General features: G+C 47.8%; 1 protein-coding gene across 3 annotated transcripts in view; it reads right to left on the bottom strand.

Annotated features, from left to right (window-relative positions):
• Window positions 1-4,720: 4,720 nt before the first annotated feature.
• SEPTIN8 (septin 8) overlaps window positions 4,721-21,804 on the bottom strand; it is a 39,159-nt gene continuing 22,075 nt past the window's right edge. For 2 of the 3 annotated variants that reach the window (XM_085237071.1, XM_085237070.1), the window contains exons 5-10: window positions 21,121-21,282; window positions 19,462-19,558; window positions 18,929-19,097; window positions 18,569-18,701; window positions 17,799-17,989; window positions 4,721-6,140 (exon numbers count right to left, since the gene is read on the bottom strand). In XM_085237071.1, the coding sequence (XP_085093197.1) occupies window positions 5,975-6,140; window positions 17,799-17,989; window positions 18,569-18,701; window positions 18,929-19,097; window positions 19,462-19,558; window positions 21,121-21,282 (918 nt within the window). In that variant the 3' untranslated portion in view covers window positions 4,721-5,974. Of the gene's footprint in view, window positions 6,141-12,741; window positions 15,386-17,798; window positions 17,990-18,568; window positions 18,702-18,928; window positions 19,098-19,461; window positions 19,559-21,120; window positions 21,283-21,804 lie in introns of those variants that run through there. The other variant, XM_085237072.1, reaches the window with a different exon arrangement.

Below are 21,804 nucleotides of genomic sequence, written 5' to 3' on the forward strand. Positions count from 1 at the left end.
CGCGCAGCCAATGGCTCGCGGGGAAAGGAGGGGCTCGGCCCGCCCTCCGCAACCACGGGAGCCCGGCCGCAGCCAATGGCGTGAGCGGAGAGGGGGAGGTGGGAGGGACAAAGCCGCGGCGGGGGGCGTGGCGTCGCCACGGGACGGGGCGGCGGACGGCGCGTGATGGAACCCGGCGCAATGATCGCCCCGCGGGGTTCCGGCCGGGCTGCGGGCCGACGCGCCACTCGTTCCCTCACAGATCCGTCCGTTTCTCCATACTTTCCTCACACACGCAGTTATTACTGTAGACTCCCAGGGCAAAAGCACAGACCGTCAGCGAGGAGCAGAGCGCGGCTGCCACGAGGGCCCCTCCGCACCGCGACAGAGCCACGATGAGAGCCGGGCTGCGGCAGGGGGGTACCGCGGGCGGAGCCACGCGACGATGCCGGGAAGGGACGGGCGCGACGCGGGGCTGTGCCAAAGTCAGTCCGTCGCCCCACGGCAGAACCCCGTCCGGAGCCCGTGCTGCAGCGCTGCCCCGAGAGCGGAGCCGCGACCGCGGAGCGCCTTCGCTCCCGTTACGCGGCGCTCCGGGCCCGGCTGTGCGCAGCCGCGGAGGCTGAGGGCGGTGCGGCCCCGCCCGTCGGAGTCGTTGCTGCTCTCGGCTCCGTGCCCGGCCGCCCCGGAGCCCCTTGCCGGCGCGACCCGGCCGGGCGGGTAAGGAGGGGGAGCGGGGATCCTGCGGGCCGGGGCTCTCCGTGCTGCAGGGAAAGAGGGGCAGGAACGGGGCGGATCGGTGCGGTTGTATGGGACGGTCGCGGTTAAGCTATAGGGGAGCCTCGAGTGAATTCTTTCCCTCCAGCTACAAAAAGAGAAACTTCACAGCATCGGCCGGCTCGGATAAATCTTACGCGGTTTGTTCCTTTGCTGCAACGATCCGGGCTGCCGGCTGTTCCGTGAGACGCAGCCAGAGCCGTGCGGTGAAACGCTCACATCGCACATCTGCAGCTTCAGAAATCAACGGTTTCCAGAGGATTCACCGAGTTTAGGGCGATTGGCGGCACGAAGCCCTCATCCACCACTACAGATAGAGTAACAGAGTAAAGCAGAAGTTCGATCATAGATCTAACGTCTTTTTTTTCCCTCTGCTTTTAACGAGACACTGAAATATAAATATTGAAACACTCCATCTCAGGTTCTCGCTGCCCTTTAGATGGGAGCACTCAGGTACCTTTATTTCATGCGTACATGCATAGTCTGGAGAGAGCTGTTGCTATAGTGTTGCGTGTCTTCAACAGCAACAGGAAGATCGACTTGTTTTAAGGAAAACTGCTCATTGGGACTTCAGTCCTAAGCTCCAATATTGTTTGTGTTTTTTTTTGGTTTTTTTTTTTTTTTTTTTTTTGCAGAAACTCTAGACCTCTGTTTGCCAGAAACTCGAAATCAGCTGATAGTGGGGTGCAACTTAATAGCTCTACAAAGGGACAACTGAATGGAGTGCTATGTACTCCCAACCCAAAATAACCAGAGGAAGCCTTTGTACAGCCCAGGGGTGGAAAAAAAAAAAAATAAATCAAGCTGCAGTTTAGCTCTCAGATGCATTTTCTTCCATCATCAGCTTTCCCCAGGAAACTGGATGATAGAATTGTTTTTGATCATCAGTGCACAAACTGTATGGCTGCCCTGATTTAGTTCTCAGCACTGGAAAGGCAGCAGGAGAGGAAACCATACCTAGCACAAGGAGCTGGTATATTACTTTACAAGTCTTTTCTTGGTTTTGGCAGAAGCTCCTGCCTGGGAAACTGGCTCAAGGAGTTACTATGAAGTGTCCTGGACCTCCACAGCGCTCAAGGCTTGCTGGCTTCCTGGAAAATGCCTTAGTCAGAGAGGCTCAGATTTGGAAAGTGCCTGTTTTCCAGAACCTTACCCTGAAGGTATTCTCCCTTGTTCTCTTTGGAAGCACTTAAGGCATCTCCCTGCAGACATGCAGTGCTGGTCCGGCCATCTGACCCACCTGAACGCAGAAGTCATCCTGCATGGATGAATGTGAAGGAATGGAGGGGGAGGAGGATCTGTATTTGTTTCATTTGGCACCGTATTAATACCCCACGTAAAATGAGTTTAGAGTTGTTTTGCATTTCGCTTTGACTCAGGTAGTTTGGGGAAATCTGATGGAGCTTTAAACTGCTCCAACAATTTGCCCTTTCCCTCTCTTTGTAGACACTGCCAACAGCAGTATCTTCATTTCAAGCCTGGAGACATCTGAAATGTTAATTAGAGCACTTAGAATAATTGGAGTTTTTCTTTGGAGATATGTTAACGAAATCATCAAAGTGCTAAGTGTACTTTTTTTCTAACTTCTTCCCCTCAGGGTACAGATATCTCTCCCTCATGTTATGAGAAAACGATTCTCTGGATTGCAGAAATAAGCTCTCAGTTCCAGTTTCACTCTGAAACTTTTGCTTTATCTATCAGTATCCTTAACCGGTTGTTAGCATCAGTAAAGGTAAGGAATCTCTTTCAGCTTTTTATCTGCTTATATTACTGACTGCAGATGTAAAGAGGATGTAGTCAGGTTATACACAAAGCAAGTACTATATTTGGCAGCAGATTTAGGGAGCAGCCAGGGTCGTTTCTGGGATTGCATACCTATTGTAACCATCAAAAAGATCAACACAATGGAAAGGTGATACAAGAGGCATAGGACAGAGGGACTAACACAATAGAAAAATGTTGTAAAAGAAGGAAGAAGGACTACTCACATGTTTCTGAAGATTGAGGCTCACAGAAGAAACTCCACTAAAGGAGGGATCTCCAGAAAGAGATCCTTCCCCAGTGGCAGTCAGCCCGTAAATGGGGTCTAAGAGAGGTGCCAGCCTCCACCCCTTCCTATCACACAGCTGAATTGCCTTCACCTGTGCTCCCAGGGCTGAGTGGTCCTTTCCCCAGGTGCTCAATCAGTGGTGCAGGCAGTGATTCAACAGTTCCCATACACCTATGAACTGAGTGTTTGCTGAGGTTTTACTGATTCACAGTCCACAGTAGAAGTCTGTGTGACTTTGGAGTCCAAAAGCTGTGATAAGCATAAAGAGTTCATCATCATCTGATTGCCTCTGCTAAACAGAAGACATTATCACATTAAATATTGTAGTCTCGAAACCATTACTTTTAACAAAACTGTGAGGCCAACTTCTGACATTGAAGCAACAATAAAGTTACGAGCCTTGCAACTCTTAATTCTGCTTGGCAAAAGCATAGTAATATCTCAGTTAAGAAGAGGAAGAACACCACGTTGTAGATAGTGTGACACTGTGTGGTCTGAGACTGTGAGATACGTGAATAACAATAAGTCCAAAAGGAGGACTTGTTTCACTTTAGATTTCCTTGCTGTTTCTGGCTTCAAGTGAATCTTGCTGCAGCTAAACTAATTCCAAAGCAGCTGCGGCTTAAATGAAAATGTGAAACTTGTGCATGTGCAGTAGAATGGCAGTTATTTCCCCCAAGATGTTATCTTTGTTACTCAGTGTTGTCTTCTCCCTTCAGGCTCGATTAAAATATCTTCAGTGCATAGCAATTTCCTGCCTTGTCCTTGCAGCAAAAACCAACGAAGAAGATGAGGTTTGTACACTTGTCATTTTAAATACACTGAATTCATCTTTTCTTTTCAAGTTGTTTGCATTTCCAGGTCTTTCCTCAACTTGGGCATAATGAGGAAGTGTAAATTGGTTTACCCTACATGGGCCCAAAGGGGTGGCAGTAACATTTTCAGTCCTGTTTCCTCAACGTGAGTAAGAGTTGGTCCTTCATCTTTAAAGATCACTGTGAAGTAATGAATGTATTCCCCTCCTGCACTTAAACCTCTCCTCAGCAGGATCCACAGCTCGCAGTAAAGCTTGATCTAGTGACAGCCAAGACGCACGTGCACAGCTTTGTGTGCTGTAATTCTGTTGTGATGGGTCCTGGGAGGATAGGGTGGGCAAGACAGAGCAGAGATTCTTTAGGGGAAATTTCAGATAGATGAGTTTGCTTGAATTTGAAACCAGTTACTGAACTGAGTGAGGAAATGACTCAGGTCTGCACCTCAAGGTGAATGTGTAAAATCAGCATGTACCCATGTAAGTATGAGATTACAAGGGATAATTATCCAGTGCATATAGCTGAAATCCGTCATGGCACAGACTTCTCCAGACATTCACAGACATGAGCCAAATAGACCTTGAAAAGCATTACAGATTCTATTTCTTCTCTTTCCTTCTCTTCAAAACTCTTTCCTGTTTTGAAAAGGAACAGGAAACTTGGAGTTGCAGTCAGGCATGCCTTTCTTTTAATGAACTGCTCCTGTAGCAAAATGCTCTTCATAGGCCTTCTTATGATGTATCTCACTGAGGTTATTCTTTTCCCCTCAGCTAAAAAGGAGAAGCTGAGTCAATGACCACAGGAAACGAGACAACCACGAAAGTCTCTGTAAAACTGGAAACCTTCTCCTTGCTCATCAGGGGAGCAAAGCTAATGAGACTGGTAGCAGGGAACATGCCTCGCAGTGCAGCATTCAGGTGGCTCACAGCATCGCTCCTGCTGTAGGGCTGGGTTTGCTGCCAGCTGCCCTGTGAGGAGTACAGCCTGCCTGAGTTTAGAGTGGGAATTTTCTGAGCAAGTGGTCTCCTGAACGAGCATCCTGCTTTGTGCTTTGGGATGAGCACAGAGTGTTCAGATCACAGTACAGAGAAACGCACACAGCACTGTGTAAGAAGTTGGCTTCTTTATTATCTTTTAATTGCTTTAAAACTTTTTTTAACAGGTAATACCGTCGGTGAAGACGCTTGCAGTGCAGAGTGGCTGTAAACGCTCTCCAGCTGAGATCTTGAGAATGGAAAGAATTATACTAGATAAGCTTCACTGGGATCTTTACACAGCAACACCAATGGATTTCTTAAACATTGTAAGCACTATGTTTTGCAATTCTGTTCTGTTTAAAGAATCAACTTCTTATCAAATAAGACTAGAAAACACAGATGTGCACACATCCACACATCCTTCCCAAGATGCTTTGTAAACTACCAGTTCTTAGCTATCTGCAAGTCTTTTGAAGAATGTTATGGTGATTATGCATTTTTTAATTTACTGCTATTTAAAACCTTTCATTTTGCTCAAAAAAATTTACTCCCATCTTTAAAGGACAACTAAAATGGACATTAAAAAGATTCTCATAATGCACAACTATACGTCATTTTAATTTTTTTAAATACACACTGCAAAAATATTTCTAACTATTTCCATTCTATTAATACTGTACATAGAAAGCTATCAGTTTTGCTACATTTCATATACAGGTTTTTTAAACCACTTTCCTTTCCATCCCACTGATACTTCACCCTGGTTTTATGCAATTAGACCCCAATCTGGCACTTAGTTCACATTGCAGTTACTAAATACTCAATAGAAATGATTAAACTTTGTCTTCAAGAAACGATCATGTGCTAGTAAGGCAAAAATCATATGATACAAACATCCTGGAACCCTTTCATAAGGTTATGTGCAAATATTAAGCCATCTTAGGCTGCTGATTGTAAAAACTGCCTTTCTTCTTGTTTCCTCAGTAAATTCAGAGTACAGTCATTATTACTGGTTTTACTCTCATCATATGTGCTGGTCTGAACTGAATCTCCTAGATAGCAATCTGGATAAAGTAGAAACCCCAGACATTATTAGGAAACACAGACCTTTACATTCATTATAAGCTCAAAAAACAGTTCGGTGGCTGGCAAGTACAAACACAAAAAAAAGAAGGGCAGGGACAGGGGGGACACCCTCTACACCTCCTGATATGAGATGAAATTAAGTCTGTACGTCTGGTTGATAACATATGAAAACATATAAAGTTCACTGACCTCTGCTTTTTTTTTTTTTTCCTAATATATATATATATTTTTTCTTCCCTCCAGTTCCATGCCATGCTGATGTCCAACTGGCCCCATCTACTAAACGGGCTGCCTCAGACGAATCCTTCTCGCCACGTTGCATTCTTGACCAAACAGCTACAGCACTGTATGGCTTGCCACCAACTAGTGCAGTTTAAGGGCTCCACATTGGCTTTGGTGATCATCACCTTAGAGCTGGAGAGGCAGACTCCTGATTGGTTTCCTGTTATTACTGATCTGCTAAAAAAAGCACAGGTAGGAGTCAAAATGGCCTTTGGTCACAATATCTTGAGGCCAAGACACTGGCAGATTAATAAAGTGCAGGTGTATTTGCAACCCACGTTGCACTTCAGCAGATTTCTGAGAAGCCTGTGTCCATGTTCTACTTTTGTTAGTGCTAACTTTGGCTAACTTTGTAGAGGCTTTCAAAGAGCTTGGCCACAGATAGCTCAGCTCCCTGCCTCCCGACTGAAGACTGAGGACTTCTAAGACCAGTTACTTTAAGTATAATCAATTTCACTTTTAGTAATACATACAAGAAGCAAGCTCTGCTTTATTAAAACTTCTCCCCAGTTTCATAAAACACTTTGCTTTTAAGAAAGTACATTTAGAAGGCAAACGATCCAGGTTGGCAGCTTACCGTCAACTCATCAGCTTGACTTTATTTGACATAACCTAGCTATCTGCTGTCCCTCTTGGCTGTTGTAGCCTCCTAAAAAGAGAGGGAGTGCTTGCCTACCTTTTGTGTAGTAGTTTAGGAGCTCCTGACTGAATGTTTTGCATCAGGGCCAATGTGCATATTGCTGTTATGCATCAGCTGAGGTATGTGGAATAGCCTGTCCCTAGGATCCCCCTAATTACACTAGAACAGAAGCCAGAGGAGAGAATAATTTCTTATGAATTTACCAAAAAAAAAAAATTCTTACTTTCTTTACAGGTTACTAGCACTGAATTCACGCACTGCAAAGAGCTCGTGGATCAAGAGCTAATGCACTTACAGCCATCCAACGCCATTTATATTTTTTGTCCCATCAGTCAAGCCATCCAGGGCGATACTGAGGCCAAGTTTCCCTACTATTACCCTTCTGAATTGAAGAATTCTCATCAAGTGAGGCTGCAGGTCGCTGTAAGGCAGCCAGTTTCAGCAGCTGTCATGTCTGCTACAGCCCAAATTCCTGATGGCACCATGGAGACAGATGAATACTACGATGGATTCAGATACCTGTACAGTGAGGACAGGGGAGCAGATGGTGGGAGGGGGCACATGGGTGGCTTGTGCCCTCAGCTGAGGTCTGGAGGATGCAGATCCCCATGTCCTCCCCTACAGCCACCTGGAAGGGAATAGTGGAGACCATCCTGCCTTGGAAGCAGTATTTCAGTACTGGTAGGTCCCAGCAAACAAGACAGTGAACACAACAGAGCAAGAGTGCTGCTGTGTTTTTCAGAGGACAGTGAGGAAATGGTGTTATTCTCCTATGCTTTATCTTTTCTAGTAGTGTGCTCCACTTTTAACACCATATAAATACAGAAAGCTGGGGAGAGGAGGGACTCGGTCGCAATCCTACAACTCAGGGATCAGTGTGGCAGAAGGCTAAGAGCTGTGCCACGGAGCACCAAATGTCTCAGTTTATGACTCCTCAGATGGGAGGATTTATTTGATTTAGTAGTGAAAAGGCCGTGAGCCAAACTATCTCGTTTTTGTTAAAGCCTTACCGTGGATCCGATTTTTGGGCTCCATTCTGGGTAAGCCACTAAAGACTCATTCCAGGTTCCTACAAGCTGTGGGAAATTGTTTATCTGCAGTCAGCACTGCAGACCTCACTGACCAGTTTGGGCCATTCAGGGTGCTATTTCTTCCGCCTTAACAGACTGGACAACGCAAAATGCCTTCAACTATTTTCTCACCACTATGATAACAGTTTTTATTAGCTGTTAATCTCCAAGGCAAAGCAGTTTTACAAACTACATAGGCCAGTTTAAGCCTCTGTTGCACTTTTAAAACCAGCCTTAGGCATTCTTTGAAAATATACGAGAATTTTTTTTTTGCTATTCGTTTTAAACAATAGGGCCAGCATTTTCATGTGACTGTTGTACTAGTTTGAAAGTGCAATCCAGAGCATACTGTATGAATAGCAATACCATACCTGCAAGTCCTGCCACAGAACAGGGAAGGTCTTCAGATAGAGCATCACAGGCTAAATGCTGAGCATGTGTCTTAGTGATACAGGATAAATAAACAGGAACAGGGATAAGATAGGAGCAAGGAAATCCTCATGCTGCTTTACAGATGCACTCTTCAGTGCAGGAACAAAGTTTCTTTCCTTTGCTCCTCATCTTACCTTGAAGAAGAGGGATTCCTGAACCGCGAGCATTGCAGGAGTGATGTCCTGAGCAGCTCTGTTAACAGATAAAGCTTTCCAAAGATTTACATTTAAATTTTGACAGAGCTAGCACTCGGAAATGGATAAACTTTGTATGTGTGCAAGGCAAAAGTCAGGTTTTCCTTTTAAACTGCAAAAAAAGCAGAGCAAAAATATTCTAGAAATAAATATTTAGTATTGGAGACGTGGTGCAAATGATGTGTGAGCAGATGGCACTCAAACCGGTGCCGAGAGCAAAGGAGGTCCCACGATGCAAACTGCAGGTACTGCTGATGGAGTGCTGAGCTGCAGGGGGCTGGCAGCTCCCAGGAAGGCTCGGCTCACCCTTGTAGCCCAGACACAGTTTACAAGGTGTCCCAGGGGCAGAGGAATTCTTTTGATACGTTATTTATTAAACCTATCTATGGACCATAGGGAAGGTTTTCTTTTTGTGGCAGGGCTCTTCTCTCCAGCACCATGCCACTTTTCTATCACAAGCTGTGACTGAAATGCCTGACTTTGGAAGGAGGCAAGTTGTCTTTTGTAGTTATTTCCAATAAAATACAGTTTCAATCTCACGTTCTCAGTGTGCTCCATGACGAGCCCAGCCAAAGCTGATGCCCACAAAGGTCCCACAAAGGGGCTGTGTGCCTCGTCCTGCTTTTCCTCCTCTCTCTTTTTCTGCCCCGCCTCGCAAATCTTCACCAGCTGCATTAACCAGTGGAAATGTTAGCAGAAGAATTCTGCACGCAGTCATTTCCATGCTGTGCCCTCATACCACAGCAGCTCCTACCTAATGTTTCGCCTCCCCAGCATTGAGCCTCTATCTGTAGTTTCTCACCTGTAAGGTGAATGACATTACAAACCATCAACAAACTTGTTTTTCAAAACCTCTGCAATCAATAATGAACAGCATTCAAAAGGACATGATAATGGGGCTAAATCAGAAAGATGAAGGCAGTGCTGAGCAGCCCAGCAGAGTCCCACGTTCCCAGTAGGGATGCAGGATGCCATACTGGAATGGGAACAGTAAAGCTGGAGCCTGCCTGCTCTGCAGCACGCACCGCTTCCCTGGTAGCACAGATCCTTTCTGCCAGTGTTGAGTTACAATAAGGGAGCTTACACTCGTGGTTTGTCCTCAGCAGGTTGAAAGCACTGCTTGGTAACTCCCTGTACCTCTTACCTTTGTGTTGCTGATGTTGTTCAGAACTGAACTTCCTGCCTTGAAGAAACCACAAACCTCAGGAACAAGCTGCAGTTGCAACAGGATCATTCTTGCTACAGAAAGACAGCACGTACCCTTCTTTCTGGGAGAGCCAAGTCCAAGGCTGGGAGCACCTCCCCACATTCTCTCTGCACAAGTTATTGGTAACAAGACCAACACAGCATGCATCCAGGCAATAAAAGCTTGGGGTCTTCCTAACCTGTTTCAATCAATAGGAGCTTGGACAGCTAACCTGCTAAGAGCAGATCAGCATCCCGGTGAGGAACAATTCAGGAACAGATGTCTGTTGTTGTTGCCTTCGTTCAGGCCAGATTTCCAAATGCCTGACATTAACAATACCTTGCAAAGCTGCAATTGCACCTGAAAGCACCTGCAGCAGGATCCCAAGGAACTGTTTGGACCTACAAGAAGTTTCCTGATGGATACCAGTGCTGCCCATGGGTGCTCAGATTCAGAATCGGAACCAAAACATAAATGTGAACCAAACATTAAATTAGAAACAGTGAAGCAGTTCAGAGTCATCCCCAGCTGCTGCCACATCTCTCCATAAAACACCACGGAAGAAGCCATGTCACAGCTGGAGCGAGCTGTGCCAGAACAGCTGCATTTAGGAATAAAGCTGCCTTACTTCAGAGCAGCAGCACCAGATGCCTCAGATGACAAACCTGACTTGTTATCACTACTTGTGGTGGGTGGGTAACAATCTAAGTGTTCATTTATTACAGCTGCTCAAATGAAAACAACTCTTATGGTGGCAGAATGGATCAAGATAAAGGAAAACAGCGAAGAGATTGCCTCTGCAGCGTCTGTGTGTAGGGTGTGTTTTTTGCTGATTAGCTCTACCATTTTAAATTCAGTTTAAACAGTACTTACGGTTCGATTCCTCAAGAATGCAGAAAAGTACACTTAAATCAAGTGATGCTTTAAGTCCTGGCAGGTCTCTGCAACTCCCCCTCCTTATACAACATTAATCCCATTTGTGACCAAGCCACGGTCACTGCAGTCAGATCAGAGCATTCCACTGCACAGCTCAGCCTGGTGGCCACAGACTGCTCCAGCTTTCCTCCTGCCCAGCGCAGGGCACAGACCCGATGCTGGATGCAGCAGCAGAAAAGCACTCCTAGCTCTGGATCTGCAGCCGCTGCAAGGGGATCTGGAGGTGAATGCACAGGGTGTGCTGAGGACAGGAGCTCAGTCCTGCCCACGACAGCCAGCACCTGTACACCAACCTGTCCCAGCAAACGCAGGCGGTGATGAAGCCGGCTCAGGGGAAGTCCTGCTGGGCTCCCGTCACACCAGAGGCAGAGCCACCAGCCCTTGGGTGGCATTGCCCAGTGTGTGGTGGTGGTGGTGAGGGCTGGTTGTGTCTTCTGGCCTACAAAGGACCAGGTTATGGCCAGTCCTACAGCCCGGCCAGGCAGGAGGTGGCAGTGGCTGGAGAAGGGGCAGCGGTGAGAGCTGAACACGTGGACGTAGCACTGTGCTCCTCCAGTGAATGTAAGCAGTGTACAAAACGTGTTTAACAGATGTTTGTTAAACAAGTCAGTTCCGTTTTTATTAAACCCAACCTCGGTACAAGCAGGTCAGTCCTGAGATTCGTTTACAGGTTTGTTTAAAATGAAGATGAACTGGGGCCACCCTGGTCCTGTGTCAGACCTGGGCAGGAGCGCTGTGCTTTTTTGTTTGTTTCAACGAGCTTTTGTGTAAAAAAGGAACTCAGTGCATCATAAACACAGAAGTCGCAGCCAGCCCAGGCTCCAGCTTTGAACTGCTTCTCCTTCATTAGGAGGTCACACTGAGCTTTGTCCTTTAAGATGGCTCTGTGCTCACCCAGCACCCCCAGCCCGAGGGCAGGAGCAGAGCTGGGCAGGTGCCTGCAGCACGGAGTGCTGGAAAGGGCTGACACTGAGGCACGGGGGGCACAGCCCTGCTAACACTGAAACTGGGGGTCAGGGATTTGGGTTATAACGCCTGTAAGTCTACAGAACAAAGCTACCGAAAAGTTATTGCTTACTGCTAAGAAATGTTAGAGTCCAGCAGTAGTGTTAAGGTCGGTCAGAGGTTCTGGAGTGACATCCCAAACCAGACAAGGAGAGGAACAAACCAAATCCCACTGCAGCAGCAGCTCGAGCAGCACGCTGAGCGCTTCTCCACCAACCCAACTTTGTTCCTCTCCCCTGGGAGGCTCAGTCACAGTGTTAAATGCTACAGCTGGGCCCTCACCCGGAGATTAGTGTTTGGTTTCAGTGTAAGCCATGCATCAGCCATAATTAGCGGGTTATCTTTTGCCAAATACCTTGGATTTCAACTTTATCAAGAGACCTGATCAAGCAAACTTTTCCCAATCAATCAGTGTATCTTAGTCCTTGCTACACAATCTCTTCTGTGCAATATATTGCAAGCTTAAAGGTGAAAGCACCAATTAATTTCTTCTGCATGAGATGTTTTGGCCTTAATAAATCTTCTAATTAACATATCTTCCTGTTGTTATGGAGTATGCGCTGGGAAGACTAAAAAAGCTACAGAAAGAACAAAAGAGAATCATATTTAAGCGTCAGATCATCGCATTAAGTACAGACAGGTTGAAGTACAATTCTGATGCACGCTGTTGGACAAACCTCCATCAGCAGCACCACCTGATCAGCACTCATCAGCCAAGCTGTATGTTGGAGTTGGCCTTCAGTGCAGCACTGGCCTCAGCCCAGCAGCAAATAAAACCCAGAGAGGCTGAGCTGAGCTCCTCAGGCAGCAACGTCCCACAGAGCTGACACCAAATGGGGCTGTGAGTAGAGCTCCATCAGCCACCATCCCCCAAAAGAGAACCCCAGGCTAAAGCTGTGCACTTCTCCTGGCCATATAAGAGGACAAAGATGTGTTTCTCTAGAAAAGGCCCATCCTCCTCCTATTCTGTTAAAGGGAGATACCATCCAGACACCATCTGTGTGCTGTCCTTTGATCAACTCCTCGGCATCATTACATCCCCAAAACCACTGGTAGGTCACAAATTCCACAGAGGAGAACTTAAAGACAGCTCTGGCTCGAGGAGGGACTGCATTTGGATCGACGCCTTAGGACTTCCCCTCGGATCATGGATGGTGTGTGATGTAGAACTTGGTTCACCGTATTTCTGAGCGTTCCCAATGTCCAGAAGACCTGAGATCTGGCAACACCTTCTGTGCTTACACATTGCCATTTCACAGAGATCCACCAGACAGCACAGGAAACGCACTGCTCAATAAACGACACCACAAAAAACTCAAAATACATGTGAGATTTAATAAAAGAAAAGGAAAAAAAAAAATTACAAAGTGAGTGGAAAGAACTGAAAGTCAAAAAAAAAAAAAAAAAAAGGCAAAATCACCCAACACATTTGGAATGGCAAAGCAAATGGCTGCAGTGCTCGGAGCGCACCGAATCCCCTCCCTGCTCCGAGCGGGCAGACATGGAGCCTGCAGAGCTCACAGCCCTACAGGCACCTCTTAGCTTAGGAAGCACACAATGCAGATGGTGGTCAACGTTTAAACAATAACAGTTTTTTCTGTTATTAATTAATGCCAACGTGGTACAGACAAATGTATGAGATGGCTGAAAGAAGTGTAACTGAATGGCTCCAGTCCTGAAGGGAGGTCCTGCCAGGTGATCTGCTTGCAGGAGGGGAGGCTTTGGGCTGCGCTGAGATCAGCATTGCAACGCATTCACAACTCGTTAAATAAAAATAAGATGCAGAACTGCTCTATATGCCACGTGTTTAAATCCTGTCTCAGCCAAAAAGCGGAAACCATGTACTTCGAGTGCAAGAGAGCAAAAAAATGAGCTCTGCTGCAAGACTCTGATGGTGACTGTCCCAAAGAGCAGATGGACCTGAGGTCGACAGACAGCTGCGAGGAAAGGGACCTCCGTCACAGTAATGTCAGTGAATACAGAATCATCATCAACATATCATTATGTACACTCTGAATGTCTTCTCCAGGGAAAGCTGGGATTTCTCTGCAATGCCATGGGTCAGCAGGCTCCTACACTTCTGTTGTTATCGTCATTTCCCTAACTCTCTCTTATCCTGAGGAAAAAGATAGATTTCTGCTGAGCCAGCGGAGAAAGAAAGTATTTGCATAGATCTTATTGGCTGCAGCACAAGATCAGGAAAAAAATATTGAGTGGAAAAGCATGGCAAGGTTTGCAGTGTGGTCAGAGCTCTGTTCCAGCCCTCGGGAGCATTGGCCCTGAGAAGCAGAACAGCTCCAGCACAGCCCTGCTGACACAAGCAATTAGCACACCAGAGTTTCTCTCATTAGCAATAATCAAAATTGTGCCCCTGATTCGCTGCATGAGCAGACTGAGTCAATGGTGAGTTGGAGCTGTTCTCCTGTACGTAACCGTCGGCTGTGTTCTTGGTATGTTCCCTTAATAAAAACCACATCGGCTCTCTTAGTACGATGGCTACTCCACAAAACACATCTCAGCAGCACAGCCCGGGCAGCCCCGTGCTCAGCCATCAGCTGATGCAGCCTGCGTGCATCTCTGCACGTGGTCCATTCCAGAGGGCACTGTGAGAGGTTCTTTCACACCAAGTCACACAAACAGGACTGGCAGTGCACCCACAGAGAGGGACAGCGTCCGTATGAAAGCAGTTACACACCTGAGCACGTATTTAGGAAAAATGAAAGAGTTGCTTCAGTGGGACAAGCCTCAACCAGCATCGTGCCCTTCAGACAGCTGCACCTCCGAGCCAAAGCTCAGCATAAGGATGGGGCTTTAAGGAAAAATCATGAGAGAAATCCTTGAACATTAATGCCTAAATAGAAATGCACACGCTCCCACCAAATACTCAGCCACAGCCAGTGTTTGCTGGAACTCCAAGGACACTGTGCAGCGCTGGTATTTAATAGCTGTTCCATTTGCTGTCTGATGGAATTGGGTCTGACCCTTTTTCCTTGAGAACACTGCCTCTGTGCAGCTGTGTTCTGTCTATCACAAAGCAATGAGATGGATGCCATAGAAGCAGCACAGCTCACGGTCAGGGATCTCCTCAGCACGTGTGTGCTTATGGCTATTTCCTCTTTAACAACCTCAAAGGAAAGATGACTGCTTCAAGAGTTTTTCCAGGGCAGTGAATTGTGCTGCTAAGTGAGAAGTGCCACAGCTCCTGTAGCTCCACAGGACACAACACACACGTATGGGAAACCCTTCTATATAGAAATTCTAACTTCAGCGGTAAAGAAAAAAAACGTCCCGTGAGTTTATTAACCACTCTCTTTTTATATATATATATATATATATATATATGTATATATATTATAAATGAGGAAGAATATGTCTATAGAGAAATTCAGGATTAAAATATATAATTAGGGGACAGGGGCGATTTGGACCAAGGTTCCCAGGGCGGAGATTCTGAGCTCTGGGCTTTGCCCCTGTTCTAAATTTATTCAAATCCGGGATTTTGTTAGAAAAATAAACGTTTCGGCATCCTTCAAACCACTCCTCACATCTGAGCACCTTCAGAGGGAGAGAAACAGCGGAGCAATGGCTCGAACAGTCCCCATAACCAATGACAATCAAACGAAATCTAGGGAGTAAGCATTCAGCTGCTGGGTAAGGGGAGCTCAGGCCAACTGCTGCAGACGCCTGACACACAGCTGCTGGGCTCAGGACAGGACGTCTCACTTTGGGGATGAGTTGATGTTGTTTAGAAGCATTTACACAGTTAAGGTTACGTCCTCAAACACAGCACAGATCACAGCAAGTCGTGACACAGCAACCACTGGAGATGCTCGTGGTCTCTTTCGCTTTGGTCCACGCACACAATGTTATGAGAAGGGTCACGGGGTGGGGAACTCAAGCAACTTAAACACATGAAAGCACCAAGTCCACTCTTGGCCTGAAAGTCTGTGTGTGATTAACTGAAAGAAACAAAACATAAAAAAAAAAAAAAAAAAGCATAAATTAAAGTTAGGAAAATTAAGCAAAAGCAAAATGTAGTGAAATGATTAACAAAAGAAAAGAAGAGAGGGAAGGCCAAGCAGTGCTCTGGCATCACACCAAGGCTGCCATGAACAACACACCACAAAGCACCATCTGTTCAGCTGTGTATGCACAGAGGAATCTCAGCACAAACACGTTTGTTTCCTCTCCCCACCTGCGGTTCTGCTATCTCCATTTCTCACTTATTAATGCTACTCAAGCGCTGTGTTAAAGCACCAGAGGGGGCAAGAGGCTCAACCATCTTTCAAAAAAAAATATATCAATCAAACCACAAAAGGAAAAAAAAAATAATAAAAAGCCCTGAAAATGCCTCTTACTACCCTGGAGCCCACAGTCCCAGTCCCAGCAGCCCCACCAGCAGCACTGGGATGTGCCTCTGCTCACAGATGAGCAACACGCTGGTAAGGAAACCAGCAAGCACAAGAGTGCTGCTCACCAAGGAGTGCATGGACCCCACCACAGTGTGTGAGCTCCTGTGGTTCACATCGACCCAACTCTTGGGCTGGGGCTGCACTCCCTGACGTGCTGCTTCCCGGCACGCAGCCGTGGTGGGGGGTCTGGGAATGGGGCACCAACAAGGCAAGGCACTGGGGAGGAGCTTGGTCCTCAATTATTAGCTAACAATTAGGGCAGCAAGGCACTGGCAGCACTGCCCAGGGCAGCCTGAGCTGGGGGGCAGCCGGAGTGGGGGTTTTGGGGTCCCTTCCAACCCAAGCATTCTGGAATTCTGTGGTCCTATGATCTTCACAGTCCCTTCCAACTCAACCATTCGATGAATGTTGTTATCCTGGATAACATATATCTGTGTTGCAGCACAGCTCCCCACATTTGGAACCAGGCTGCAGACTCATCAACAATATATCTCCTATCCCAAACCGCTTCCTCCCCTGAACTTCTCAGCTCTGTCCCCACTAACAGTGCAGTCCCACAGCTGGGCCCCAGACCTGCAGAGAACCCGGGGACAGGTACAGAGCATGGGGTGCCCTCATCCTGGCAGTCCCACAGTCCCCAGCCCCATCACAGGGGCAGGCAGGGAGCGGAGCAGTGCCTGCAGTGTGCTGTGCACAGCAGGAAGCCTATTTCTGTTGCAGGCAGGAAGCTGCTGCATTTCCGCCAAGCAGCACAAAGAGCAGCACGTGCTTGGAGTGCTCACGGCCATAGGTCAGACCTGGGTCCTGTTTTCAGCCCCTCAGTCCTATTGGAAGTCACTCAATATGACCCTACTTCCAGCAGAACATTTTGCAAACTGTTTTGGGCGCTGCATGTGAGGTTGGATGCACACAGAGCATGCTGACAGGTCTGGAGACCCATTTTAACACCAACATACTTACATTCCAAGTAAATAAGTTAAATAACACATGCTGTTACCTTCCTAGGAAGAAACAAATGGCTCAGAGCCCCAGCACTGCACTGCTGCCAGGAACTAACCAGGGCATCACCTCCCAGCCATCTCTTTCCTCTCACCAGGCTGTGACTGCATTGCCCTGCTGGGACCACATGCAGCTCTGACAGCAAATTAACAGTAAGTGTTGAAGGGACAAACTGAGAGCCCTGCATGCCAGCTTACCTGGTCTTGTTCCTGCACAGTGCTCCTTGGGAACCAGCGTGGTTGGGTGCCGGACCAGCACCACCCCCATTTTTATTTTTAAAGATATATCTTCTTGAAATAAATCTGTTTGCCCCCCTCTTGCTCTATCATTACAACCAGGTGGCTGAGAGAGCATTATATTGCATGCCCCTTCTCCACACTCCTGCTGGCTTCAGCAATGTCAATTAACCTGCAGCTAGATAAGAATTCTGCCTTTAGGGGAAAAGGGCTTTCTCAGCGATTCAGCGCAAGCAGAACTCTGTCTTGGAGTCCTGCTTCACATGGAGCTCTAATGAATTCTCTGTGCTTCTTCATTCTAACCTGCTTTGTTTCGCTTTTCACAGCTCTACCTCTAAAAATAAACTGCACTCCACAAAAAGAGGACCTAAACCCACAGAGCAGAGCAGGATGGGGCACCTTGCCTGCAGGACATCACAGCTGTGCCAAGGCTGTCCCTGCTTCTCTCTGCTGGGGAGACAGTACAGCAATTTTCAGCTCCCTTCCTGCATCCAGCAGCTAAGTGCTCCCATGGCCACAGAGAACAGCCCAGAACTCGGGAGCCCACCTGCAGCCAGCAGGTCTTCCCCTGGCACAGGTGGCCCCTTTTTCTCCTGCACTTTACACAAAGCCTGAAGGGTAAAATTTGGGTTCCGAAACCCTTTTTTCCTTATCTTGCGAAACATGCAGTCTGAGAACTTGCCCCCTCCCAGAGGCAAAGGGGACACTCGAGTTTGGTCACTTACTTTTTCCTGTCTTTGTCCTTCTTCAGCGGCTGCTGTGAGGTAGCCTGCAAGGATTGGGACTGCAAGGTTTCCACCGCTACTTTCCGCCTGTTGAAGGCGTTCATCTCTTCCTCCAGCTCTCTCCTCTTCTCTTCCACCTTCCTTTTCTCTTCCTGGTGTATCCTTTTCAGGTGCTCAAACTTCTCATGCAGCTGCAGGAGACAGGCACTGTGAGCACTGCACCAGGCACGACCACCAGCCCCATAACCCCCCGTCCCCTGAGCCCCCCGCATATCTCAGTTCAGGGACCGAGGGCACAGTGGGATCCCACATTCCTGACCTTTGAGGTCCTTTTCAACCCGGGCCATTCTATGATATGACTCTTCACTTCTTGGAAGATGGTCCAATCTGTTTCCCCTTGCAGCACGGCAGCTGCCCATGGCCTCCCACCACCGACCCCTGGGACTGTGCACCTCCAACCCAATGCTCACCAAACCATTCTGCACTGCCCTTTGCTCACCACGCAGCAGCCTTGTCTCCTACACACAGCACAGGGAGGGCAAGACTTCTGAAACATCTAAACCAGTGATGCTGCTCTGAAAACACTACCGTGCACCCTCCCCTGAGCAGGGGAAGGTGTGTGTGCGTGTGTTTATGTGTATGTGTGCTGCTTTGGCTGGCAAGGTCTACTAAGCATCTGCTCATGCATTCCAGGATTTGTGTGCTGCCGAGAGCAGATCCTATGGCTGACTGTATTTCGGGCTCCTCTCAGGGGTTTCTGGCACACTCACCTCTCTCTCCTTCTCCTTCAGCTCTGCCTCCGTCTCCTTGACTTTGTTAACAAACATTTGTCTCATTTCTTCCTCTTTCTTCTGGAGCTCACCCAAGAATTCTTTTCTTTTGGTCTCATATGTTTCTTGCAGGCTGGGTAAGAAAGCAAACGGAATCTAGACTTTCTGAACAACAGTGAGTTAGGGATGCGGAAAAGGCATGCCTGCCTGCTTCATTAAGGACAAAAAAGCAGGGAAGGGAACAAGTTCAAATGCAAGGCTCATATCTTCCAGCCCAGCATGGCAGATATCAACCACAAACCTCTGCTTTTCTTTGGGGTGCTGGTGCCCTACCACGATGGTAGATGTGAAGGCCCTCACCTGAAGGGCTGGCTGTCTGGGTCCGTGTCCTTGAAGCCCATCTCCTCCAGTTTGCACCTCCGGTACAGCTCGTAGTGGCGGGTGTGGGTCTGCTCCCGAAGATCCTCCATGTTGACTCGGATCAGCATTTCTCGCAGTTTCACAAAGTCACAGTGACTTTCATTCTCAACTTATTGAAAACAAGTGAGAAGTCAGCAAAATGCACATGAGAGGGAGGAGTACTAATGCACCTTCAGCCCAACTCCAGAGATTCCCCTCCCATGGATGTCTAGCTGCCACCCCCACGGGATAACCAAGCTTTTTGGATGCAGTGATTCATTTTGACCATGCCAGAGCGGGTGTGAGTCCAAGCACTGCTCAGACAACTTATTTCAGATGCTGGTAGTAATGGGAATTCAAAGGCAAGATTGGCCAACTCACACAAGGCTGCATGGGACACATCCACACCATGCAGCACAGCTCGCCTTCCTGCACACAGTGGGAAGGGCAGAGCTGCAGGGTACATGTATCTGCCCATGCAGGTGGCAGCTTACCTTGCACCACTCCCCACGGGTACTGCCGAGCTCTCACCAGCTTGTTCCCCACCTTCACCTCCTCTGTGCTGCCAACCACAGCAAAGGGCAGATGAGCCTGAAACAGAAGTGACAGCAGAGAGTCAGGGCAACGGAGCTGTGAGGAGTTTGGAGCACACATCCTATAGGGAGCAGCTGAGGGAATTGGAATGGTTCAGTCTGGAGAAGAGGCAGCCCATAGGAGACCTCATCACTCCCTACAACACTTGAAAGGAAGTGGTAGCAAAAGGAGGTTGGCCTCTGTTCCTGGATAACAGCAATAGGATAAGAAGGGATGGCCCCAAGCTGCACATGGGGAAGTTCAGGTTGGATATCGGGAATAATTTCTTCTCCAAAGAGACGTCAGCTCTGGCATAGCTGCCCGGGGAGTGGGGAATCACCAACCTGGGGGTGTTCAGAACTGTGGGGCTGTGGCACTGGGGGACGTGGTCAGCGGGCATGGTGGGGTTGGCAGGATTTGGGGATCTGAGAAGTCTTTTCCAGCCTCAGTGATTCCAGGGCTCGGTCCTTGGGCCAACCTTGCAGAGGTCAGCCTGACCTCCAGGTTGCCTTCATCCCAACCCAGGGTCTATCCAAAAACCTTTCCTTCAAAGCCCTCCACCTCCAACGCTCAGAGCAGCTTCCCCTCTGCCATAGCACAGCAGAGCAGCTTACTAGCAATGCTGGCCGGACTGAACTTAATGAGGAAATATTATGGGAACTCCACAATCACTGCTGATCTGCCTCTCTCCATTTGTCAGGTTGCTCCCACAGCTGCCATCTCTCTGTGTGCCAAGAGCAGGGAGCTCCCTGCCTTGCAGAAAACACAAGCAAAGACATCCACACGCAGGCCGTTCCCTTCCAGTGCCCACACACAACTGCTGTGCCACGTGCAGGATGCAACACGTGCTCTCTGAGGCTGCAAAGCGCCAAAGGTTGCAAGGAATGGGGCACTGTCCTCGAGGCAACAAGCACAGCCCTGCAGGGAGCCAGGGCCAGGCACACTGCTCTGTGGTACACCCATGGGGCTCAGGGCTGCAGCACATCCCACATGTTTTATTTAGGAAACAAACAAACAAACATGAAAACACGTCAGCTGTCTCTATTCCACAAAAGGTAAACTCTGAACTGGGAGCAAAGCCAAATTCCAAAACTTGAAATTGTTTTTCCATATCCTTCCACCACATCTGAGTTTGATCTTTGAGTTTAAAATAAGACAAAATGGAGTCTAATGGTTTTTCTTCTTCAAATTGGGTTCTCTCTGCTTAGTGTCCTTAAGTGGAAGGATAGCGTAGATCTTAACTGTCAATTTCTTATTCAAAGTTCTTCCCTCCTCAAATGATAAGCAGCCTAAAAACAGATAAAATGAATTTTGAAGGAAGTATTTTTCAGAAATCCAATAAATCCAATTCTAGAGCTGAGATGAGCGTCTCCAGAGAGCCCGCAGAGATTAAATAAGAGCCACATTTTAATTAATTCTGTATGCGACAGCCTCAGGCATCTGTCAGATCCACAGCTCCACTTTGAAATAGATTTAGCATCTGGACAATCCCAAGGAAACCTGCCTTTCAGATGAGTTTTTGCACAGCAGTTCAATTTGTCACAACTTCTGGAAGCCCTGCAATTGGCAGCGTTACTCACATTCATCACAGAGTTGATCTCAGCCACTGCTTCGTCGTCTGTGGGGAACTGATAGATCTGCACGCCATTGCTGACCAGCTCGCTCATAATCTTTATCTTAAACTTGTGCAACTCGCTCTTGGAGATGGTGTCTGCTTTGGCAATGATCGGGATAATGTTCACCTGAAGCAGAAGGAAGGACAAAGCAGAGGTGAGCAGCAGAGCTGGGCAGTGGGGGGAGCTGAGGTTGTGCCTACGAGATGCAGCAGCACTGAACACCAGAGGGAAGAGTTTTCCACGACTCAGTTGCCTACACGCCTTGCAGACAAACGGCAATAAATGCACCCAACGAGCAGATCAAAGCCTCTGCTCCTGCCTGTGTGTTTTGTTAAACGCTTCAGCAGAGACAGAGCCATTATCGCTGTCACATCTGCAGCTGTCACCGCGTCAGTGCTGGCTGTGCTGAGCAGCTGCTTTGGAAGACAAGTGCAAAGATGAAATGCTGCAGCAAGACGGTGTGAAACCTTCCTGTGCTTAAGCAGAAAGAGCAAGAAGTCCGCAGATGCTTTCCAGCAGTGGCAGGAGCGCTCCCAGGGCCTCTATCAGAGCACTGCTGAGCCCACAAGAGCCACACACAGCACTGCAAACCCTGCCTGAACAGCACCACGAGCCTGCCTGAATGGCAGCCAGACTCGGAGCAGTACA

This window comes from Meleagris gallopavo, chromosome 15 (assembly GCF_905368555.1).
Source record: "Meleagris gallopavo chromosome 15, MGAL_WU_HG_1.1, whole genome shotgun sequence".
Taxonomy (NCBI): Eukaryota; Metazoa; Chordata; class Aves; order Galliformes; family Phasianidae; genus Meleagris; species Meleagris gallopavo.